Source organism: Martes martes, assembly GCF_963455335.1.
Source record: "Martes martes genome assembly, chromosome: 11".
Lineage (NCBI taxonomy): Eukaryota > Metazoa > Chordata > Mammalia > Carnivora > Mustelidae > Martes > Martes martes.
Genome location: NC_137899.1, coordinates 83,975,752 through 84,002,449, shown reverse-complemented (window position 1 = coordinate 84,002,449; position 26,698 = coordinate 83,975,752). Strand labels below are relative to the sequence as shown.

Here is a 26,698-nt window from a genome sequence, read left to right as displayed (position 1 = left end):
CTCTGCCTACTCTCTCTCTGTCAAATAAATAAATAAAATCTTAAAAAAACAACACTGAAGTGTAAGCAACTTTTTTCTTCTATATCAAGTAACTCTGGCAATGAGCCACATTTACTAGCATGTCGAGAAATTCAATCATTGTCATATTTGGGGCCTATACTTCAGTTTCAGTTGCTACAGAGACATTTGCTATGGAGATGCTCACTGTAGCCCCCACGGGCTATTAAAAGGCACTGACCCTGTTCCTTCCATGGCAAACACAGGTAAAGGGCTTCTTTGGTGAGGTTCCTGGGTTCTCAGACGTTAGGAGGGAGCAAAATGAAGATCTTCATCAGTCCCTGATAAAGCATGACACTACTCTCTCCCACCATTTCCAATTCTTCCTCTTCAAACCTTGGGTGATCCTCCTTCTCTAGAGAATTTAGATATACAGCTTCTGTAAGCTAAGGCTTCTGAAAACAAAGCCTGTTTATTCTCTAGGGAATACAGGATTGACTGCTCTTGTGGCAGACACAAGAGGAGGAAAAAAAAGAAAAAAATATCTTTCATGGTTCTCCTAGAGCAATAAGAATCAGATAAAAATTAGTATGTCACTAAATTATTATCCTGCTGCATATGAATGCTATGGGAAGCATATTGATGGCAAGGTACATTGCATCTTAAATTTCACTTTCAATCATGCAGCATTTGTCAAACTTTTGTTTTTCAAAACCTCATCTGTTATTTTCAAATAATTGAGCAATATGTTTTAAAAACCTCTTACTGACACTCAACACTCAACATGATGTATTATTCACTGGTCTATAGATTAACCATGACACTGAAAATAAACTTCATGCCAGCATTTGATGCAAGAATTGAAACAACATACTTTTAAAATATGATTACAATTTGTGAGTAGTGGGATATTTTTGAAAAGAATTTCTGGATTTTTAGATGTTTTTCACCTTAGGGGAAGTGAACATCATGTTCAAGGCACCAATGTCTTAATAAAGTGAGCTTAGAGGGAACTTTTCTATCTCCTCCTGATGATAACATCAAGATCTACCAAAATAATCCTTGCAATGAATGCATTTAAATCCCTTTGAGTATCATATGGAAAATTTTCAAAAGAAAATACGGGGCTCCTGAGTACACATTCAATGTTTTAGATTAGAGCAGTGCTTCTCCAACTTTATTGTGCATAGGAACCACCTGGAGATCTTGTTAAAATACAGATTCTCATTCAGTAGGTCTGGGGTGGAGCCGAGGTTCTGCATTGCTAAGCAGCTTCCAGGTGATGCTGTGCTGTGGGTTTGCTGACAACACTGAGCAGCAATATTATAGAAAAAACTTCATGGACTAGAGATTTTGTAGTCAATGCTGGTGAATCAGTCTTTCGGAATGTCAGTATATCTTTCATGCCAAGCACATACCAAAGCATATTTCTTTCCTCTCAAGGAAATTAGGACCTAAATTTATTTATTTTTTATTTTTTTATTTTATTTTTTTTTTTAAAGATTTTTGTTTATTTGACAGACAGAGATCACAAGTAGTCAGAGAGGCAAGCAGAGAGAGAGGAGGAAGCAGGCTCCCTGCTGAGCAGAGAGCCTGATGTGGGGCTCGATCCCAGGACCCTGGGATCATGACCTGAGCCGAAGGCAGAGGCTTAACCTGCTAAGCCACCCAGGCACCCCAAACCTAAATTTATTTTTTAAAACGCTTTTATTTATGGTGGCTAATCTGACCACTGAAAGACATAGGAAAGATGAGGGCCAGACAAGGTAGACCAAAGTCCTGCATTGTATGCTGTAGGAGGAAAACACTCAGTACCTTGAGGTTAGAAATTGTTACAAACAAGAAGTATGTAACTCTTACATAGATTTGGAATCAGGCTGAATAGCTTGATGTGGTTTGGGAATTTTGGTATACCAGTTGGCTTCTAGTTTATGCTGGTAAAGATGTAATAAGTTTGGGACATGCCCTGACATACAAGTTGGACACACTGGATATTTCAGGGACATGGGTGTGGAGCTCAGAAAAGTGATTTATACTGGATGGATACATCTGGAGTGGTTGTCGAGTGAAAAGAAAAGACAGTGTAGATCGTATCTTAAAGAAGACTAACAATTAAAGGAAGACACACAAGAATAATAGCCAACAAAGGATATAGAGATTTATGAGGAAAATTGGGAGAGTGATTTTTCATAGAAGTCAAGTAAGATTATTGGCATATAGTAGGTGATTAATAAATGCTTATTGAAATGAAAACCAAAACCAAACAAACAAAACCAGACTGAACTAGGCTCATGAATACTTTGTACAAAGACCACTGAATTGTTTGATTTTCCTAAGCATATTCTTTTATATGTTGGTTTCTATCAAGTATTGTCCCCTGTGCTTGGAATACCCTTCAGTCTCCTTCTACCTTTCCTGATTTCTGCCTCTGCTAATCACCCATTGTTTTTGCACGTGCTTTTTCTTGTCTTTGGGCCTCAGCTCCTGACTGCCCTTGTGTACCTGGGTGTTTGCTGCCAAAACTACTCAAACACTACTTATGCCCACACTGTCTTTGACCAATTTGCTTGTACCCAGCTGGGCTTGGAAGCTTTCCTCCACATAAGGGACTATAGCAATTGGTAGAAACCAAAGGAAGGAGATCATATTTACTTATAGGAAATGTTCGTTTTTCCTTTTCACTGTGATGACCTACGTAGTGATGGTAGTGTCCGAGCTCTACCTGAATCATGGCCTGAGACCCTGAAAGGGTGGTGTATGTGATTAGAAAAGGTGAGAACAGGAAACTGTGGTTGCATTTTTAGGAATGTGGGCACTCATGGGAGGCAAAGCTACTGAAGAATGAACATTTTAAAATAGACCTGAGGTAGTAGAGGGTAGCGGTGTTTAAGAGATGAGTCAAGATCCACACTGTGTTTGAATCTCATTCTACGATTTACAAATTATTCAGCTTCAGGCAAGTTATTTAACTTTTTCCAGGTCTCAGTTTTCTCACTCATAAAATTGGGAGGGAGCACTTAGCAAGTTCTTGGCCAATACAACCTGCTAAATAAATGTTGGCAAAACCAACCAAACACACATGTGTATATATAGGTATACACACATACCTACACATGCACACATAGTTTCATTAGGTAGGTGTGCAGATGGGATATGACACGTAAAGGAGGTTTATTAAGAGCAGTAAGCTAGCCCTCCCCTATGGATGCAGCAGAGATGGTAATAAAAGGGCTAATTAGTACACTTTGGAGAAACTTGATGTGCTGTCCTTTGGATACTAAGATGATAATGATGTTGCTTGGCAGAGGAACATGTGCTTGGCACATTCTTCAATATATAGTGGAATAATAGAATATGACTCATTTGCCTTCTTTCATCTACTTTTGCTATTATCCAATGATGGCCATTTATGAAATCAACTATTTGGTCTTTGGAATGTGGTGAGTTTTGTCCCTATGTAAATGAAGCTGTAGTTAAGACCTTTAACCTCATATGTACCCTCTTCTAACATACTGAATTCACTAGCTTAGATAACATAAAGGAAATGAAAATTTCCAGTGGTATTTGGTATTTGATGTTCAGAATCAGTACTTGAATGCCAGCTGGGGGATAAATAATCAGTTGAAAACCAGGGTATCGGTGAATGTGGGTAATCACTGAAAATCCAAGAAATTGTCAAGTGGGAAACTATTTACAAAGACAAATGTCCTTATCAACATTCTACCTTATTTTCAAGATTCAAATCATATATTATTGAGTGATAAAATGCCAATCTAAATGGACTGTTTGCCAGCTTAAGGTTTATTGACTTCAATTCATTGGTTACAATTACTAACTTTTTATTTTTTTAATGGTTTATTGCTGACATGCTTGTGGGAAAAATTGAACCGCAGTGGTGATTGCTACAGCAAGAAAATCAGCAGAAGAGGAAAATTAAATGCTAGGTGATAGTTTTAAGTCAGCGGTAATGGGGATGAGTGGGTGGGAGAGTTAGATTTTTAAGTGATTTAGCAAATGATGCTAAGAACATGCCACAACATCATTTTGGTTTTTCTAATGTAACAAATCATAATTGATCAATTTTTTTGTACTCATGTAAAAAAACCTCTTTACAGAAAATTTTGACTGTCCTAGGGAACTAATTGAGAAGTTTTCCCCACCTTTTGTTTAAAAGAATACTTAGAGATAGGTTTCATTTCAAAATCCCAAACTGCATGAAAACTTTTTTCAAGAAGATATCTTTTATTCTGGAATACAGTGGAATCATGGTAGTAGTAGTTAGAAGTAATGAAATCAGGGAATGACATTCTCCTGTCTCTCCAGGATGCTGGGTCACTGAGCAGAGTTTTCAGAGGTGGACAGATTCATTTATTTCTCATTCCTCCTCCTGAAAGGTGCTGAAAATGTATATTATCTTGCAAGGAGGAAAAAGCCCCAATTATTCTCCTCCTGGGTTATTTCTAACCTGTTTCTCATGTCTTTTGAAATCCTATACCAAAGCCTTCACTGCTTGAGTGAAAGTGAAGTGTTTCTTTTACTTTTCGATCACTTTTTTACTTTCTTAGAAGAAACAAATATCAGAGTTTATAAGTAATATAAAGTATGCTTCCCCCCGTCCCTGTGCCCTTGCCTTAAGGTTGGTTTTTTTCCCTATGAGTTTAGTTTTTGCTGAATTTATTCATTCTTTCATTTCCCATCTATCCGTTCATTTGTTCATTCATTCCTGACCCTTATATACCTCAGGATCTATGAGAACATAATGCACTTTCTTGCTGATAATTAAATTTCAAGAAATTAAATTTCTTGCTGATAGTTATTTTCTTAAATAGTTCTGATATGAGAACCCAAATTATGCATATACTAGTTGAAAATAGTATGTGTGAAAAGCATGGGGAGTGGTGGCCTTTGTTATAATATTATGCAACCTGTGACGAGTTTCTAAAATTAAGTACCTGTCAGTCGACTGCCCCTCCTCCTCACTTGTACAAATTGGGTCATTTACACATCTGAAGGAAGGCTGAAGTGAGAGACAACCTGTGGCTGGTGTTGGGTGTTCCTTTCCTTTCCCCCTCACTTTTCATGTGTCAGCTTAAAGTCAATTCCTCAGGGACGCCTTCCCACTCCCCCCAGAGCAGACGAGTTACCTTGTTACTTTTTGCAGCCTGTACTTCTCTTTCTCAGTGCTTATTACAATTGCTGTTAAATGTTTATTTGGGTGATTGTTTCCTTAATGCCTGTCTTTTTCATCTCACCATATGCTCTGTGGGGATGGAAGGACCATGTGTTCTTTGCTGCCCTATATTCAGAGCCTGTCATGGTGTCTGGAATATAGTGGGAGCTCATCTATTGAATGGACTAATCAAAAAGTAACCATTAAAAAGACATTATATTTAATTTAACCACTAATCAGAAAAAGTGTGTGTATTGAATTAACCTTTTTAGTTTGCAATTTTGCATATATGCTGGTTATCATTTTCTAGAAATTAGAGTCTACTGAAATGTACGGAAATTAGAAAAAAAATAGTGTTCACTTATTTTATGGATAAGGAAAAATTGAAGGTCAGGAGAAGCCATAAATTAGAAGAACTATAGAACTAGTTGGAATATAAAAGTCCCTTCCTTAAAAAGTGAAGGTTTCAAATCCAACTTGCTATTAGAACTTTTGGTTGAATATATGCAGTGTGGTTAGGCTTAAAAATTCACACACTACTAGTGACTTGATAGATTATAACAGCTCTTTCCCTTAGGAGCTACTGTGCTTTCTCATTGTAAAATGTAATTAGCAGCCATAAAAAAAAGTGTATTAATCTTATAGGTTATAATTATGGTTGTTTATATGTAAATTTTTTCATGTTCATAGATTGCTTGTCTTTCATTTTAAATAAACAGATTAGAATGTCATTACCAATTTGATTAACATCATTACTGTTCTTTTTCAAACAGGACATTACTTATTTTTCAAAAGAAATTTTAACTGATGGTTAGTTTTAGGGTTGGAATTTCCAATAGCCAAACCAAAATGTCTTAGTGTAGATGTTCTGCCAAAAGTACTTGAAATCATCAAGTTATGAAAAAATAATATAACATAGGAAAGTGGAAATCTGCACAGTTGTACATAAATTTATTTAAAGTGTCTAATGATCAGTGATGAATGATGCCTGAGACCGACTGTATTTGTTTGCCCCTCATATCCACCTCTTTCTCTTTTGCCTTCTCTTCACTGTGTTGGGAGATGATTCTGTCCCAACAGTTTCTCTTACTCCTTGGTTTTCAGTGAGTTTGGTCAAGGAGAGAGCCAGCAGGAGGTCACAGTATAATTCTTTTGAATCCCTTTTTGTGGAGTGACCAGGGACTGGCTGTGTCTCCCCAGGGAAGCCATTGCTTCTCTCAAGATGGCTTTCTTCTGCTTTCTGTAACTGCTCCCTTCTCTAGCCCTTAGTGCCCAGAGGTGGCAACTGCCCCCTTCCGACTGTTAACTGGATTTTGGCTTTACACTACCATTGACTAAATAATGCCCCTGCCTTGAAAATAGTCCCTTTATGAACCCTCCTGTAGTTACCCTCATTTGAGTGTGCCGCTCCCATGACTCAATACGTTACCTTTGCAAAAGTGGTGAGAAAATGTACCCTATTACAATTCAGGAGAATATCCAAACGAATTACCTGAAACCAAGAAATGACTTTGTAAGTGTAATATATATTTATACTTTCAGGTATCTATATGTACAAAAATGTACTCTTTGACTAGATCTTCATATTTGCCTCTGAAATTTCAGATTCACATCAGTAGCAAGCCATCTTTGAATTATTTATCTAGGAGTGAGAATGAATTGACCTTGTCTCTCCTCTCTCCTGTTGGCTTTGTTATCTGTGCTGTTCATTTGTGAGGAGGAAGGTTCTGGTGGGGGGTACAGTCTGCATCCTGGCCCATAATGAAATTAAACTTATGACCTTAAAAGTACCAACGTCATGCTACACTCAGCTATGTTAATTAACCACAGGCCCTTTCAGTGTGGGTGTGTAGATAGAGTTCGCTTATTCTGAATGAAATGATGTTGGGGAGAAGGATAAAAATAGAGTACACTGAAATCTCTCTCCTCGTCTCTTTCTTTCTCTCTCTTCCTGGCCTCCACAATTTCTTGTTTCAACAGACTTCCTCTCCTTTTCTTTTGCTAAGCTCCGTGGTGTAGCAACACACAAAAGTTTGTGTCCCTTCGAATCGACTGTGGGAATGGAACTGAGAAGAAAGCCAGGAACTGAATTTCACAGTTGGCACTAACTTAAACAAATAGGAATATTACTATCTGTTCATTGCAGGCAGGATTGCTTTGAGTAGGTCTTGGTTTAGGAGGAGAATAGGACTTCCACCATGCTTTTGGAAGCAAACTGAGGATAGTCATTACTCCCCATTATTACTCCACTCTTTGGCTCTCCTTTCCCTCTCCTTACTCATTTTTGTGAAGCTGACGGGGGCATGACAGCTCAGGACAGTGTGAGGAGGGGAGGGTCAATGCTGGGCATTGACTTCTAGCTCCAATATCCTTATTTTTATCGAATTTCTGATTATATACTCACGTTTTGCCAAGAGCAGCAAGCGGTTTTAATACCAGAAAAGTAGTCACATCTGAAATGACAAACTTAAATGGCTGTAATCGTTCTGGTTCCCTGGAAGCTTCTGTAACAACAATAAATCCATCCCAAGACCAAGTGGCAGGAAGTTATCATAGTGGTGGCTGCTGTTGCTAAGGCTGGTATTACTGAGGAAGTTCACAGGCAAACACTACCCCCTGAGGAAAGAGCATAGCTTCAAGCTGATCCTTAACTGGAGAAAACCAATGATGCTATTGAACAACACAAGGAACCCACCCCACTAACCTCCTCCACTACTAAGTTCGACAATCAATGGACAAGGTTGTTTGTAGAGGTAAACAAGAACAAAAACCTTTTTGGCAGGAATTGATGGTGAAGATGTGTGTAACTCATGTCCGCAAACCTGCTCCGCTCTGTCTGCAAACCTGTCCTCGGAGCTATATGAGTGTCTTACAGGAAGTCTTAAATTTACCAGGATTCTGAGGGGCTTACTCTGAGCTGTGTTCAGGTCGCTCATTGCTAGTCTTGTTGGGGGTGTCTTGGCTCCTTGGGGATCTTTGTCAAACCAGAAACTTTGTCAAACCAGAAAGAAATGGATGCAGGATTCATAGTGTTTTGAATAGACAAGGCAAGTTTTATGCTACTCCACAATATTTTGATATATAAACAGTGGGAAGCCCCCCCCCCCCAAAAGGCAGCCAGAGTGGAATTATAAGCTTCTTAGACCATGAATGAGTATTTATTGTGTCTGAAAGTCCCTCAGACCCCTTTGCTTCTCAGTAATACCCCATTTTACCCTCTCAGTCATGTGCAGTCAGACTCCATGATGGCAGCAGGGAGAAACACAGGCCATTTAAGGGAGACAGAAGCATTCTTAGCCCTGTCTAGAATATCCATTTTACAGATGAAGATAAGCAAGAAGGGGAAATAATTCTAAAATCTCTGACTTTGGTCCTTTATTAGAAATGTAAATTTTATTCTTCTTTAACAACAGACTAAAGTGTTTGCCATGATAGCTATGAAATTTTCATGGCTATTTTCAGCATTTCAAAAAGGTTAGTGACAGTTGTAGGCTTCCCTACAATATGCCTGCACAGCTACAGCTGAAATGGCCCTTAGTTAATTTGAACTGGAATTTTATCATCTCAGCTTGGTAACAACAGGTTATCTCATGCTGATCAGAAGCTTTAGCAAATGAATAGATCTTTGAGTAATAAAGAAAAGAGGGAATGGGTAAATTTTTACTTAAATAGTTTTATAGAAAAATCGTTCAAAATCACAATGCGTGGAGAAAAATAATAAAAGGGGCCCTTGACCGATTGGTGGATGTGTTAATTTTTCTTTCAATGAGTATTTCTTGAGCCTCTACTATGTGTTAGAAGCTCATGTTACAGTTGTTTTTTTCTTTTATCTTTTTTTAATTTTTATTATGTTATATTAGTCACCGTACAGCCCATCATTAATTTTTGATGTAGTGTTCCAGCTGTAAACAGCACAAAGAAGAACCTGTAGAATCTACATTTTAGTAGGGGAGATGGTATACACAAATTAACACAGGCTGTGATGAAGTGTAATGAAGGAAATAAATAGGGTGATGAGGTACTAAAGAGGCTGGGGAGACCACTGTAGGAAGGAAATCAAGGAGATTTGAGGAGGAGACATTTGAACTAAGGCTGAAACATGAGAAAAACCTTGGGCAAAACATACGGAGTGATAGGCATGAAGCCTGGAGGATAAAAAGGGCTTGTCTGGGTCAGGTGAGTGAAGGGAGATGTCAGATGCCAAATCACAAGGATCCTACCTCAAGAAGTTTGGGCTTTATGATAGGAGCAACAGGAAAAAATTGAAGGGCTTTGGGCAAGATTTTTATCTTATCTGATTTTTTTAAAAAGACCCGTTTGGTTACTGGTGTAGAATAGATTTGAGAGAAGCAAGAACGGAAGCAGGAAGAACTCTCAAGTGCTTTTATGAATCCAGATGATGCAAGGGCTTGGACTAGGATGCCACTTTTTTTTGCTCTACCATTACTGGAGCCTGACCTGAAATGGCTAATTGAACTTAAGACGTCATGTCCAAATTCTGGCCAATAGGAAAGAGGGAGGTGCATGAGATACACATACTCTTTTCCTTTAAGACCATTTTTCAAAAGTTACCCTCACCGCTGCTAATAATCATAACAAAGAAGGCTGGGAAACTGTAGTCTTCTTCGGATTGGCCAAGTCCTAGGTAAAAATCTGGGGTTCTGTCTAGAAGAAGTAGAGAACAGTCATGAGAGGACAATAACCTCTTCTGATTCTTATTTAAAATATATTCTCATGGTATATATTTGTTTATTTTTACTAAGATATCCAAAAGGTTGTAACTGAATTTCTTTTTTCTAAAATAGAGCTTTTGCTTCCTTGAGTTCTAAGTTAGACCTTGGCCTCTCTTAGAGTTTGTAAGTCCAAGATTCATAGAACGACTAGCTAAATGTGGATCAAGTAATTAGTTTTATTAACAGCTGGGCAAGCATCAAATAACTTCCTCAGACATGCAGCTGTCTGTTAAGATAAACTGGGTTGGAAAGCATTTAGTATAGACTTGAAGCCAAAATGGTGCCTCCTACTCCAATGCACACATCTCAACATTAGGACTGTATAGAAGACTTGAAATCAGCTTATTTAACCAGTGACATGGGTTTCAGGCCACCCTCCAACACCTGATTGTCAGTGGAATATAGAAAGGAAGGATGGGCTTCTCCAAGAAAAGAGGCCTAGCCTGGTCTTCTAGTATACAGAGAAAAGAAGCCTGGTATGTGTGTGGGCAGGTCAGACAATGAAGGCAGAGCCTGTTAGTGACTCTTGCCCCATAAACATAGAATCTGACCTCTCATTCTGTCCTCTCTCTTCCCCCTGGGAGAGTAAGGTAAAAGGTAGAGATCTAGGTAGAAAATACATGTTATCCAGCTGCTGCAGAGAGCTAAGTTTAGGAGTAAGAATCTCTTATGTGGACTCAAGTGAAAATGTAATGGAAGAAGAAGAGTTTTTTCCCCTAACCAAGCCAATTATCAGAAAAGTGGAAGCAAAAGCAATTTTTAAAGAGAGTATGATGATGAGTATCTTGAGTTGTGCAATTAATTGCCTCAAATATGCTTTATTTGGGTAATGGAAATGTGACCTTAATTTAAGTACACATCATATTCTTATGGAAACTCAGCACAAGGAAAATAAATGATAAAAAAGCAAAATGACAGGTGTTTTCAAGGGATGCAATTTGATGTTATAAGGCACTGAAAGAGAAAGGAAACAGTCATGTAAGGAATGTGATAGAGAAGGCTGGAAGGGAAAATGGATGGAGGAGGGCTAAGAGGTTAGGGGAGGGCTGAGGGTGGGAAGCTTGGCAGTGTATGTCTCTTCTACAGAGACCTGGAAGAGTGGGTATATTAGGGCTTCTGGCACACTCACAGGGTGATGGGAGAGAGGTTAACAAAAGTACTATTTAGGGATGCCTGGGTGGCTCAGTTGGTTGAGCCGCTACCTTCTGCTCAGGTCATGATCCTGGGGTCCTGGGATCAAGTCCTGCATCGGGCTTCTTGCTCAGCAGGGAGCCTGCTTCCTCCTCTCTCTCTGCCTGCCTCTCTTCCTGCTTGTGTGTACTCTCTCTCTCTGACAAATAAATAAAAATCTTAAAAAAAAGTACTATGTATAAGGTGTACTATTTAGAAGTACTATTTATAAGATAAAAGTACTATTTATAAGTACTATTATAAGATAAAGGACCCATCACTGGATGGAAAGTACTCAGGAATCGGCAACACTAAGAAGATCTGAAGGGGTAAGTGTAGAGAGTAGTCACTAGAACCTTGTAAGAACTCTAGCTATGGATGAGGGCTTACGTAGAGGAACACCAAGCTGGTGGAAGAAATTGGGAGAATCAATCCTTTATCCTTCTATCCTCTATCAATCCTCTATCCTTCTATCCTCTATCCTTCTATCTCCTGCCCTCCCTCGCTCTTGGTATCTCCCAATGGCCAAACTCAGATGGAAGCCTGAGGTGAGAAAGCTCATGTGAGATAGTCACAGAGCAGCCTCCTAGGACATATAGCAGGAAGGAGAAGGAGTAAAAAGGGCAAATGGAGAATAGTTTGTCTAATATTTTGATGGAATGCAGGGTGGAAGGCTGTGGGGAAGAGTCTGCATCAAAATTCCTGCCACAGTTTAATTAATTAATTGTCTCCAAATATTTGTTGAGCATTTGCTCTGTCAGATGCTAGGGATACCAAATAAATCAATAGAGAGTTTTTCAGTGGGAGGCTTATAAGCCAGCACTCAGTCATGGTTCTCCTGTCAGATGATGGAGGTTGTGGGAGCAAGGAGCAGAAAAAAAACTGCTCTGCCTGAAAGAGTTAGCAGAAACTTCCTAGGGAGGAGGTGACTTTTGAGGTGGATATTGAATTTGGGCAGAAGATTGCCAGGTGGACAGAATGGGCTACATAGGGAACAGCATGTGCAGGAGTGCAGACTCCACCAGGGCATGACAGGGAAGACAGGAGGTTAGGTAGGAGGATGGGACGGAGTCTGATATCAGGGTTTGGTGACCCAGACTGAAGAGTCAGGATATCTTTTGAATGGGCAAGGGAGAGTTAACAGAGGCTTGTGGAGGATGTTACTTATTACAAAGAATGAGCTGATGCAGAATGCTTTCCCTAACACCCTCTTTTCTTGGGACATTCTCCTTTCCTTTTTCATTTCCCTCTCTACTTCTGTCCCTCACCTACCATTTCTTTTTCATTTTCCTTTTTTTATTCTTGTTGTTTCTAGTAAATGAAACTCTAGTAAATGAAGAGGGATTAGGATGGATTTAGTGGAGGGAAAAGAAAAAGAAACATTCCAGATTTTAAGAAAAAAAAAACTGCATTTGCCAGTAGGGAGCTAATTTGAGGATAGTGGAAATATTGGGAATGCTGGCACAGAAATTAAAATGCTTAATGAGCCAATGCTTAGTGGTCAACCACAATAAAATTAAAATGAGATGCGACTTTATGATGACCTGAGAAGTTGTCTTAAAATATGATCAGTATACTCTGATGTCTATTATTGTAGACTGCAACATAGCAAAAATTGAGCAAATGAAAACACAAACATGTACTCTCACTTTTCCACACATTGATCTGCAAAAAGAAAACTCCTTAAGACTTTGGGGAGTAAGTCCGTTACCTAATTATTCAAACAATCATTTCCTATCTGCACTTTTATTTTATATACCCTTTACACCTGTTTAATTAATCCTAAACATGATGCTGACTGCTAATTAAACAGCCCTGAAAGTGACTGACTGAAGGTAGTAATTTGAGATAATTAGTTTTGGTTTCAAACACTCAATTTTCACACTTTGTGCTCATTTTTAGAAAGGGGTGGCTCATTATTATAGGCAGGGTGGGAGTTGTGTAAGGCATTTTACTGCTGGACTCTGAGTAGCCGAGGAAGTGGGAGGATTATCATATATCCGAATAGGACAAGGAAATGGTATAGTGCTATAGAATTAGCCATAGAATGCTCCCCTATCTCTTCCTACCTGCACACACACACACACGTGCATGTGCACGCATGCACACACACACACACACACACACACACACACAGCATTCACACATGCACAGAATTCCTTCCAAAGTGAAAGTCAGGCTGCTGAATCTTTTTCATTAGAATGTAGGAATGTACATGCCCTTGGTCTTTGGGAGTTTTATTTAGTAAAACGTAGATCTCACTGAGTCATTCATTGTCTCTTTCTGAGGTTATTTAGAAGCAAGCAATAGAAGGTGAAAGAGGCCCAGATTTGGTGTGTGGTTTGAGATTTGAAGAGGTGTCCTTGCTGAGGAGTCATAAGCACAAAGTCTATTCAAGGGAATGATCTTATCTAGCAAAGAAAGCAAAGGGGACAGGAAGGAGGCAGGACAGACTGGTTTTTATGGTCCCACAATGTTAACAAGCAAGTTAACATGGTCCCACTAGGAGAATAGGACCAGGAAGAATTGGGGGTTAGATAGGATAAAATCATTGTTACAGGCAATATATAGAGATACAGGTTATACAGAAGCTGAACAGATCCTGCAGCACCATGGAGAGTTCCAAGCATGTTGTTCTAGGCCTGGGTAACTAAGACTTTTGTACCTTGGGAAGTTTAGTTTCACTTTATTGGCTATAGATATGGAGTAGGACTCTCTAGACCCATGAAAGGTTATCCAGATGTTGAGGGCTTTTTAAGGATGTCAAGGGGAGAGTCCACTCCATGTGGACTGGGAATTATCTGGTCAGGGTGGGGTGGGGGATGGATTGCAGACTATGCAGTCAGCTGTACGTGGGAAGATGGAAGTGCAGCATTTTGGACATCTTAGCATTGACATTACCTGTAGGATCAGATGCAGAACAAAGTTAATTGTTTTATGTACCAGTCAAACCTGCATCTTTAACCAAGCGACCTGAATTGGGGCATCTTGGATTCATTATGACCTCTGAACTTGCACACTGTGCAGGGCAGCAGAGGAGCGGCGAGATGCACTGTTGCATAGCTCATGCTCCCAAGTTGCCCTCTTTCACCTCTTCATACTTTCCTTGGCTTTGACTGTCTTCTTCATTATGCCCCCACCATTCTTTATCTCCAGTCCCAGAGACTCTTAAACTCCACATCCCCAATATTATTACCTACTTTTTTTAGTTGGTTTCATTCATTTCATAGTAAGCTCAAAACAAGCCAAAAAAATATTAAACTCATAGTTTTTGTCTTCTAAATCTCCTCTTTCTCTGTGTATCTTGGTAAATAGCAAACATCATCCACTCAGTTACTAAAGCCATAGAACTAAAAGTCAATCCACATTTCCCCTCATTACCTTCACCTTACCTTGGCTTTTAGATAATTACAGAGTCCATGCCCTTCCCTAACCCCATCCTTCCCCATTGTTGCCTTAATTGAGTTTTCATACTTTCTATTTATTTATTTACTTACTTACTTATTTGACAGAGAGAGACACAGTAAGAGAGGGAACACAAGCAGAGGGAGTGAGAGAGGGAGAAGCAGGCTTCCGCGGAACAGGAAGGGGCTCGATCTCAGGACCCTGGGATCATAACCGAGCTGACGGCAGACACTTAATGACTGAGCTACCCACACACCCCCGGTTTTCATACTTTCTTACTTAGATTTCTGTAATAATTTCTAACTCATTGTCCTGCATCTAACATAGCTTTCTTTTCACTTATCTCTAAGCATAGGACGGGCCCACCTGCATTAGATTCTTCTGGAGAGCATATTAAAATGCAGATTTCTAAACCTCTAGACATACCAAGTCAGAATATTCAGGAATGGGGCTAGCTAGGTGTACATTGAAATTTGAGGGCTGCTACTTTCTCCACAGCTGCCAATATGATTTTTCTGAAACAAAAATCTGATTATGCCACTATCTTACTCATTCCGTGCTTCCCCATACCTTTGTGATAAAATCCACACTTTTTGTCATACCTGACTAGCCCTTTATCTGCCCAGCTTTGCAGTTTTATTTCCTGATGTTCCTCCCTTGCTATCTCGCATTCCCTCCGTGTGAAATGCTACAAATCCTGGAATCTACCATGCCCTTTCTTGACTGTATGCCTTTGGACATGCAGTTCTTTGTGACTGAAATGTCCTTCCTCACCTTGTTTGCCAATTTCTTGCATTGTCTGTGCCCCATCTCAGCTGAATGTCCTTCCATTTTGCTTCTTTAGCATCATGTGTTCTTCTATCCTAGCACATTTCACTGGTAGAGTAAAAGTCCTCATTTAGATATATGAGTAAATGTTACATTTTAAAAGATTTTTAGGGGGAGATTTGTGGCATGGAGTTAATTTGTTACTTTGGGTTTATTTGGATAAATGATATAGGATTCCTAATTTTCAAAATCTGGCAATTCACCCTACGTATGTCAGAAAATTGTCTCTTTTCTTAAAGAAATGATGGTATAGATCCCCATTTTGTAGTATTTTGAGGTAGGCAGCTGGAACCATCTTTTCATTAGAAGATACGTAGTTCACTGTTCCCATATCATTTTTGTGGTACTCAATGATCATATCAATAAACAGTGAATAGACTCACAAAACTGTATATTTAAAGTAATTTACCAAAAGTGTGATCTTAGGACTGAAATTGTATCAATTGTAAAAAAAATCTCATATTAAGTTCTCTGTTTGTGATCATGTAGTCTTTATGTCCTAAAGGCAAATGCAGTTTCAGAGGTGGCCTTTTCTGATGTGCATATGCACTATACTTTCATTTTGGCTTCATTTTTGTGCCAGAACTTTATGGTATAAAAAAGGAGCAACAAAAGGCACAAATGTTTTGCTTTGGCTTCAGAACCTGAAGTAACACTGAGTTCTTTCTTGCTGTTTAGAAATGTGTTTTGAAAGAACGTTAGCCTATAGACTTTTATAAAATGCTAAATAAAAATAAAATTGGCGATCACAAAACCATATTTTGGCTTCAGGCTGATATGTCTGAGTTACTGGTATGGCTTTGGCTACTTAGTCTCTTGTGTGACAATTCTCCATGCGACAGATTCCTCCTGGGTTGAAATGATCTGTCATTTGTTTTGCAGATACCTCAAATCAGCTATGCATCCACAGCCCCAGAACTAAGTGATAACACCAGGTATGACTTCTTCTCTCGGGTAGTCCCACCTGACTCCTACCAAGCTCAAGCCATGGTGGACATTGTCACGGCACTGGGGTGGAATTATGTGTCAACACTGGCTTCCGAGGGCAACTATGGAGAGAGCGGTGTGGAGGCCTTCACTCAGATCTCGAGGGAGATTGGTAAGCATATATTTATCAGATGATTGCTTTTGGAGGCGACAGGTTGTGGAAGTCTGAGCATCTCCAAGTGCTCTCTGATCTATGTGGAATAATTAGAGCTCCTACAGATGCATGACCCAGGCTGTCCACTCTAGGGGGAAGTTGGTTTTATTATAAATGATGTTGTTGTTCATGGTCTATCAAGGTGACACTTTGGTGCTAATTTAGGAAATAGAGCTCCTGACTCAGGCAAACATTTTTTAAAGTTGTCTGTTTTGACGAGGGAGTTTGCTGGCACATTAGAGCCACTGTAAATTTGAATAAATGACATACCATTTGATTGTTCTGGATGGAAGTTTACATTAGCAAGTCATTAAATTAAAAAAAAAGGCAGTGGAATTTAACATCCAACACTAGAGGGATTAAGACTGGTAATCATCTTAAAATAATACTGAAGTAGCCCCCAAGGCTATACTTTCAGCCATATTCTTATTGTCATATTTGACTTTTTGCATTTTTATTCTTACCTTATGCTCTATAGCTTACAGTGGAATGAAGGGCAGTATGTAAAATTTGAGTTAGAACAAGGTGCTGATGAACTCTGCTGGGCTTTTTTCAAGGTGCTTATCCAAATCTCTGTAGGCATTTTTCCACATGTATATTTAGCCATGAGTTTGTAAATCCATTCCATGTGTGAAAAAAACAGAATAAAACAAAAAACAACTTAAAGTACAAATCTTATTGCTGATTGGTCAACCACATAATTTGGTGGGTGAAAGGAGGCATATTGTTACTTAACAAATACTATTTTTCTTATTAAGAATTACTGAATAAAATGTACATATTTTTTCTTTAAGAGTAATGATAATATTTTGTGGAAAAATTAAAGTGCCCCTTGGCTATTTTTGAGTAATTTTGAACTTGAAGGAAGAAATTATTTTGATAATTTGTTGTCTTTCTCAGAGGGTTCAGTTCAGAAAGACAATGGGAGTGATTTGGGCTTGTCTAGAATTAGCAAGGATGGAGTCTAAAGTTATATTATTGGATTAAGGTTTCTCTTTAAAGACTTGAAGATACTTGGAATCTGTTCCTCTGCATATGCTAGGACATGAAAAATTATTATACGCAATAGTTAGTATATTTAACATTTGTTCCAGTGCTGTGCTATTGCAGAAAATGCAGAGAAGGCCTGGTGTTGTTGGATGGATTGGGTTAATTGATTTAATCGGAGAACTGTCCACACCTGTGTTAGTGTCCATGATACCATACTCTCTGCTCTTTGAAATTTTAAATTCCATCATTATTGCTATAAAAATGATTCAGACATTCAATTGCGCTTTAAATGACAACAAATTATATTATCTTTTTCGGTAAGAATCCTAAGTTTATCTTAGAGGAAATGCCCACTCAAATGAAAACAAAAGCTTCTGGAAGCAGAGCTAATGCATTATTTAAGCAGCTGATGTCGGTTCTCACCAGAGTGATAATTCAACAAGAGCAGGAAACTGATAGAGTATGTATTGAGATGATATGTTTTTTTGCAGTGATCGTGTACATTCTTCAACTACAGGTCACATTGTGTGCCTGAAACCGATTGCTATGAAAAATTCAATACAGGACATAATTTGCCAGTTGTTGCAGAATCTGATAAAATGCATTGTTCTAAAAGTTAAGTGAGATCGCAGTTTTATTCATTTGACTAAAAAAAGAAATACTTAGTTTTCACTTTTGAGGAGCATTGCTATACTCTGGTAATACTGTCACATAAAAGGATTCAGATGGTTCCGTTCATTATTCCTGTTTCTATGTTAGTCATTAGTATGGGAGAAAATAATTTTAGTGCCTTGTGTATGTGCCTGATTAGAGCAACACGTTTCTTCAGTGTTGATCCTTTCAGTATTCTGTGACTTGATTGGCTGTCCATTCTATTTCAGCTCTCACTTATCTGGGAAATGGAGGAGGGCTGGATTGTCAATTAATATGCAGAATACTGAAAAGGCCAAATTGGTACCACACTAGAGTATGCCATGGAATATATTAAATATCAAAATCATCCCTCATTTTAATGACAAAGATTTTTATCTAGAACAAAAATAGCTGAAAATTAAACCTTTTACATGACAATGATATTAATGGGAATAGCAAATGGTAGCAACTTAACCCATTCTGAAATCATCTGATGACTCTGATGAAAATTCATTAGTTCTGTAACATTCTCTTCTCTTACTACAACATTGATGACATTTCTGTCACCATGTTAGTAGTGTGTTTTTAAAAATCTTAGTATCTTGACTGAGTAGACGATGTGTAAATTCATTTTGTGGAATGTCTGCCTATTAAAAAAATTATATATTTTCCCAACCCTTATAAATTTTGCCATACTCTATTCTGAATTTCTCTCTTTAGAAACATTGATTGCTAAGAAATTTCAGTGTAAATTGAGGCTTCCAATGTTTCCTCTCTGATTAATTCAGACAGATCATAATGGAATGATAAGGAAGTGAAAATCTGTTTAGTGATAAATTGCTTGTATGGTTTGATTAGAACATTTTTTATTTTAACAAATCTGAGACTTGGGGAAGTGTCTGTGAATCTTGGAGAATGAAGAAAATGAGTGAATGATGGTCATGAACACAGACAGATGTCTGTGATGGCTCTTACCTAGCCAAGATTGTTCTAGGGAGAGCAGGACAGGAGTACCTCAATAAAATAAAGACGAATAGTCCCTTGATATCTTAGCTATTATAGTATCAGCCCAAGGCATTCTTGACTGTAGGATTGTTTTTTTGAAAAGGCAAAAATATATTTGAGATCAGCAAATAGCACAATTTGATCAGAGCATAGTTTGTGTCATGAAGTATAGGAGACAAAAATGGAAGACTTGACATGGACACATAGTTGAATATTTCACCTCCTGGAGAGGTGATTTTATTCATCTTCTAGACAATGAAGGAAACTGTTGAGGAGAGAGGGATCTATCAGAACATATTTAAGATTATATTAATGAGAAGTGGAAGATGGGGAGACCATTTGAGAGGCCTTTGCAGTAGCAGTCTTAGCTTAATATAGGACAGTGACAATAGAAATGGAAGAGGGAACAGACTTAGGAGACAATTATGAAGTGGGGTCCATGGAACTTAGCAATTGATTGGAAGTAGAGCTTGAAGGTAAGAAAAAAATTAAGGTTGAATTTGAAGTTCTTTTTTAAAATTTTTATTTATTTATGTATTTATCTATTTATTTTGAACTTGAAATTCTTAACCTGGGCAATTAGGAGACTGCAAGTGCCACAAATAGAAAAGAGTCAATTAAATGGAGAGGTTGGTTTGGGATTGGATTGGAAGTGTGGTTTGGTTAAAAATACTATATATTGTAGGTACCAATACATATGTTTTTGGAGAAAAACAGCAAAGAATGTTCATCTAGAGCTGAGAAGGGGACTGGGATATAGACCTGAAGCTTATTCTCACAAAATTGATAATTGAGGTGGGAAAGGTAATTGCTGAGGTAGAAGATGTAGAGTGAAGATTGAACGGGGCTGAGGATAGACTTTTGGGCAGAAGTTTTATATAAAGGTGTGTGATAACAAGATTCAGTAAGGATGCATAGAAAAGGGAACACTAGTACGCTGTTGGTAGGAGTGTAGATTAGTGCAATCATTATGGAAAACGATATGGAGGTACTAAAAAAGTATAGAACTACTCTAAGATCCAGCAAATCTACTTCTGAGTATATATCTGGAAAAAAAAATGAAATCAGTATCTTGAAGAGATATCTGTACTCTAATACTCATTGTAGCACATAATAGTCCATAATAGACAAGGTATGGAAACAGCCTAAGTGTCCATTGCTAGATGAATGGTTGAAGAAAATATATATAATATATATAAGTGGAATATTATTTGGCCTTAAGAAGAAAAAAATCCTGCCATTTGTGACAACATAGATGAGCCTAGAGGACATTATGCTAAGTGAAATAAACCAGACACAAAAAGAGAAAGTGCCCAAAACAGTTGAACTCATAAAAGCAGAGGGTGGAATTGTGGTTGCCAGGAGTTGGGGAGTAGGAGAAATGTGTAAATGTTGGCCAAAGAGTGCAAGCTTTCAGTTATGCCAGATGAATAAGATGAATGTAAGATGAATGTATAGAATGGTAACTATACTTAAAATGCCATATTGTATACTTGAAATTTGCTAAGAAAATTGATCTTAAGTATTCTCACCACACACACACACACAAATAGTAACTATGTGAAGTGATGGATATATATGTTTATTAGCTTGATTGTGGTAATCATTTCATAGTATATACATACTTCAAAACATCATGTTGTACACCTTAAATACATACCATTTTCATTTGTCGATTATATCTCTATAAAGCTGAGGAAAATTGATATAAATGGGGAAAAAAATGTGGGAATAATGGCCTAGGCTTAGCAAAGCTAAGAGTAAGTATGGAAGAGTGTTACCTTCTCTTGATAGGTTTGTGGCGATGAGAGGACTCTCAGCCTCCTTTGAAGAAGATTTCCATGATGGGAGATGGTAGAAGTTCTTGAGGAAAAATGTAAGGGCATTGAGCTGATTTTCATAGGCGAACAGGAACTTTTGCCAGAGAGCATAGCTGAACATGTGTGGTACAGTGGTAGGAATCAAGGAGTGTCCTTGAGGGGGTGCATTAGTTCCCTAGGGCTGCCATAAGAAATGCCACATACTAGATGGCTTAAAATGATAGGAACATATTATCTCACAGTTCTAGAGACAAGAAATCTGAAATCAAAATGTTAGCAGGGCCATGCTCCTTCTGAAGACTGCAGGGGGGAATCCTTCCTTTTCCTTTTATAACTTCTGGTTTGTGCTAGTCATCCTTGGTGTTCATTGCTTTGTAGAGGCATCACTCTAATCTCTGCCTCTGTTAACAAATCACAGTCTTCTCCTTTCTTGTGTCTGTCTGTGTGTCTTCTCTTCTTATAAGGATGCCCATTATATTGTGTTAAAGGCCCACCCAACTCCAGGATGACCTCATCTTAATTGCATTTGTGATCACCCTATTTCCATATAAGGTCACATTCTGAGGTACTCGGTTTTAGGATTTCAACATATCTTGTTGGAAGACACAATTTAATACCCATAGCAGGGAATAGTAGTGAAGATGGGTGTACTTAGGGAGCTGACTTGCAGTGACAGGAATGGGAGGTAGACCAGGAGGACAATAGAGTAGAAATAAAGATGAGAGAGGCAGTAAGTAGACAGAATTTGGTTAATGGAGAAGCCTATAACAAAACCAGATCAGAAGTTTCTTTTTGAATGTTACAGGATTTTACCCTCCCTATCCTGGCTACTTGAGTAGATGGAGTAACCTAATGGATGATTCAGGGTTCCATACTAGGGTAGGTGGTGGGATCTGAGTCTGGCTTTCCTCAACTTCTAGGTAGTTAAGAGCTTCCTAGTAGGATCATAGTGGGCACTCCCTGTGCAGTGGAGAACAGGCTGTTCAACCCTCCTGCTTTTTGTTCCAAGGTGCTGCTCTTTTCAATGAAACCTTGGAAAATTATGGACATCTGAAGAGTCTTATGGAGCCCAGTTTATTTTTACTTTCCCTTTTGGGCTCTCTTGGCCTGAGGGAAGGGAATCGCTGGGTTGCTGCTGGTTGTTAAGACTTATCCATGTTGCACACCCTCAGTTGTTAGGATGAGAGTCCTCTACTTCTGTCTTGTTTTAATTATTTGATACAATGTTTTCACTGATACTGTAATAAAGAGGTTCATAGTATATGCCTACATTTTTCCATCATAAGCTCTGGGGCTTGCAGCTTCTGACTCAAAAAAATGACTTCCTTGAGTCTTTAGACAGGTTTTCACTTGTCTTCCCTTATTATATTATTTTTAAAAAGAAGACAGGATAATAAATGTTAATGCTACCACTATCATTATAAGGGGCAAGAAAGCTAAAGCTTTATCTTTGAAGATAAAAGGAATTTGTGAAAGCATTATATCTTTTCACTGTGGATTTGTACAGTATGGCAACACACCTCCTTTAATCAGTCATCATGTTTATGAATGGCTTATTGAAGATGACAGGCCTGCAAGTCATCATCACACACATTACAGGGGGCAGAATAGACCTGATTCTGTCAAATCTTCTAGCATACATGACTATTTTTTTTTTCTAATTTTTTTTTTTCTAATTTGCAAGGGCTGGAAGCTTCCAACTATTGTCCGACATGTGTTTGGAATCTTAAAATCTCAGAATTGGAAGGGATTGCAGAGGTCATTGGACTGGCACAATCTGTTTGAAATGTTAATGCAATAAACCAATTTAATTAATTCTTTTTTTGTGTATAAAATGACTGACACTTGCCAATAGTGATTTATTTTTTGGCGGGGGTCAAGCAATAAAGTCAGGGAGATTTCATTCCTAGTATATAATTGAAAAGTGCCCACTGATCATATTTCTAAACGATGTCAGTACCATTTTAAAAGAAAATGTTTTTTTCTCTTAGATTATAAACAAGAACCAAGTTTCTGTTAGCTGAAATGGATTCACTTCAAGATTAAAACAAAGTATTTTCAATGACAGAAAGAAAGGAATACATAAAGAGCAGCTTTTCCCCTCAGATGTTCATTGCTTGGAAAAATGACTTCCAGCAGGCAAAAATCAATTTGACAAAAGTATTAATGTTGTAAAATACTATGAATGAAAGGAAACATTTAAATTCAATTGAAAATTTTACTTTATATTCCTACAGCTGAGTTCCATTGATAACACCACATTTCAAGTTGCAAATCATATTTAATTAATATTAACACCAGGTAATTGGCAAGAATAACTTCAAAGGAGGGCTGAGGAAATTGCAAATTGGAACTGCAGGTGCAGTGATCCTGCAGAAGCTTTATAGGGATCCAAAGAAAGTGTATATGATTTTAACAATGACTGCAGAACCTGATCAAATAGAGCATCATTTCAAAGCTGTTCTTCACCTTGGCCTTTCTTAATATTTAGGGCTTAGGAACTGCTAAGCAGCAGCAGCTGCTGTTAATGTGAAATAGCAAACAGCATTCAATAAGTGCTTTCAGACCTACAATTCTTAATGCTGTAGTTAAGTGTTTCTTAAACAATGGCAGTTTGATGCAGTGGAAGCCACGTTGGAGTCAAGAACTTAAAGAAGTTGCTTAAAGAAGTTGCTGCGGCCGATGTCAAAGAGGTTACTGCCTATGTTTCCTCTAGGATTTTGATAGATTCCTGCCTCAAGTTGAGATACCACCTTACACCAGTTAGAATGGCCAAAATTAACAAGACAGTAAACAACAAGTGTTGGAGAGGATGTGGAGAAAGGGGAACCCTCTTACACTGTTGGTGGGAATGCAAGTTGGTGCAGCCACTTTGGAAAACAGTATGGAGATTCCTTAAGAAATTAAAAATAGAGCTACCCTATGACCCTGCCATTGCACTACTGGGTATTTACCCCAAAGATACAGATGTAGTGAAAAGAAGGGCCATCTGTACCCCAGTGTTCATAGCAGCAATGGCTACAATTGCCAAACCGTGGAAGGAACCAAGATGCCCTTCAACAGATGAATGGATGAAGAAGATATGGTCCATATATACAATGGAGTATTACACCTCCGTCAGAAATGGTGAATACCCAACCTTTGTAGTAACATGGATAGGACTGGAGGAGATTACGCTGAGTGAAGTAAGTCAAGCAGAGAAAGTCAATTATTGTACAGTTTCACTTACTTGGGGGAGCGTAAGGAATAACACAGAGGACATTAGGAGAAGGAAAGGAAAAGTGACCTGGGAGAAATCGGAGGGGGAGACAAACCATGAAAGATGGTGGACTCTGAGAAACAAACTGAGGGGGCGCCTGGGTGGCTCAGTCAGTTAAGCTGCTGACTTTGGCTCAGGTCATGATCCCAGGGTCCTAGGATCGAGCCACGCAACGGGCTCCCTTCTCAGTGGAGAGCCTGCTTCTCCCTCTCCCTCTGACTGCTGCTCTGCCTACTTGTACTCTCTATCTCTGTGTCAAATAAATTAAGAAAAAAAAAACACCTTAAAAAAAAACAACAACAAACTGAGCATTTTGGAGGGGGGAGGGGTGGGAGGATGGGTGAGCCTGGTGGTGGGTATTAAGGAGGGCACGTATTGCATGGAGCACTGGGTGTGGTGCATAAACAATGAATCTTGGAACACTAAAAATAAAATAAAAAAATTGTTTAAGTCTCTCTTCTTCAATTATGAGATTTTGAGGATTATTATTCTTGTCTGAAAAATGGGAGTCCTCTTCTCAGTGGTCATCAAATGATATAACACTGATGAATGTTATTCATAAATTCTAACATGCTATTTGATATCAGATGTTACTAGCGAAAGGAATGGGGGATAAGATGGATTTTTTCCCCAATGTGTGGCAGAGCTACATATTACGAGAGTGGTAGAGGTCCTGCCTGGTGTGTAGGATAAATAGCCAGAGAGGGCTTGACTTGATTTGTTAATTACCTTCAAACTTATTTATATTCTTCCTGAGAGACCATGGACATCAGATAGGAGGATTTTGTGAAGCTCCTGACACCTTCCCCTCTCTATTTTCCTTACTAGTCTCCATAACCACTATGGTGAATCTTCTACCCTAAATCTTATTCTTGTCTTTGCTTGGGTCTGGTTGTTTAGTTGCCATTTGGAAGAGTTGAGATATCAGGAAAAGTCTGGAATATCTGCCTTGTCTTCAGAGATGTGCTCCCGTAGATCCCTGTGGCACCAGTCAGCACTCTGACTGTAATCCTGACCTCTTTGTATCCTTCTTCTCCCAGATTGTGTTTTTCTCAGGGGATGGACCCCCCCCCCCCCCGCAACCATGCCAATATCTAGCAGGGTGCCTGACACATATCAGAAGCTTTATGAATTTCTGTTAAGCAGACACTGTCACCAGACTCGTGGTTGTGTTGGTATCATGAGCCTAGACGTCAGGCTTGCTGGGAACTGAAAGGCAGAGATGGTTCTAACAATGGTTTATACATTTTATTGCTAATGTGTAATCTATATGGGAAACTTCAGGGGCTTCCATACTGTTGAGCTGCTTAGAATTCAAGTTTTTCTTACTGGTAGATACCAAAGCCTGTAATTTGTAGATGGAGACCACCTCTAAGCTCTCCAGTCAGACAGGGCTAGGGAGTAATTAAATGCTTCTCTTGAGCTGGGTTTGAGTTCCAGAATTGTTATATCCCAGCTGTGAGACCTTGGGTAACTCAATCTTGTTGTGCCCCAATTTCTTCATCTGTGTAGTGGGTTTAACAACTGTGCAAGATGTGAAGGAAGTCATATATAACAATGTGTGGCACATGGTAAATGCTCAGTAATTGTTAGCTTGTATTGTGTTAGGAGTTTATTCTCACCAGTAGGTAACTTAGGAGGGGGTCTTATTGCTCTGAGCCTGTATCTGGTTTGCTCAAGGAGCAAATGAGAAGGGAGAATGAGGTCCAAATAAATGCTCAATTAAAGGCAGCCAGTGCTCCTTATTCCTGAATCTTGTTTTGTACCTTCCAGCAGTGACCAATCCTATTATGATTACTATTTTTTAGCCTGACTGATATGTTACCTAGAACAGTGTTGGCACATAGTTGAATGCATGAGTTAATTAAGTATCAGTCAACATCGAAACACTACTTGTTCTTCTTTCTCTTCTTTTTTCAACCTAAATATTAATCTATAGCTAACATTCATTGTGCACACATTAGCACAGGACACACTTGGGGTAGGCTTTCAGGATACAGAGATGAATTATGGCTTCTGCTTCCTAGCTAGGCACTCTGTATCGGAGGACTCAGAGATGCAAGCAAACCATTACAAATGGGTGTGATCATTGTCTTAATGGAGACATCATTTACAGGCATTGCCCAAGAACACATTGCCCCGAAGAGGGCATCCTGCAGTTCATGTAACAAAAAAACCTGGCACAATACAGTGGAGAGTGGCAGTCTGTGAACCCTAAGCTCAAAGACAGTACACCCTGTGATGGGAAGTGAAATTTAGATAACTTCAACAGAAGCATAGTTTCTTGAGAAAGAGGCAGCATGAAGAATTGAATATAGAATATGGTACCAACTTTGTAATGAATGTTGTGCATATTTGTGAAATGTTTAATAGCTGTAAAATGTATGTAACTTTTGGCCATTTTTATTTCTTGATCTACTGATGGTTACTCAGGTGTATCCACTGAGAGACAACTGTATGACTTGCCCACTCACATTAGCTCTTCTCCCTGATTACTCCTACCCGGCATCACCTATGCCTTTGGCAGTGTTTTCATTTTTGTTTAGT

At 38.7% G+C, this 26,698-nt stretch overlaps 1 protein-coding gene across 1 annotated transcript in view; it reads left to right on the top strand.

The window, feature by feature from the left end:
• The window catches only part of GRM8 (glutamate metabotropic receptor 8), a gene marked incomplete at both ends in the record, with an annotated part of 740,123 nt that overhangs the window by 126,563 nt on the left and 586,862 nt on the right, over positions 1 to 26,698 (top strand). The window contains one exon of the mRNA XM_080818039.1: positions 16,186 to 16,402. Coding sequence (XP_080674165.1) covers positions 16,186 to 16,402 — 217 coding nt within the window. The remainder of the gene's footprint in view (positions 1 to 16,185; positions 16,403 to 26,698) is intronic.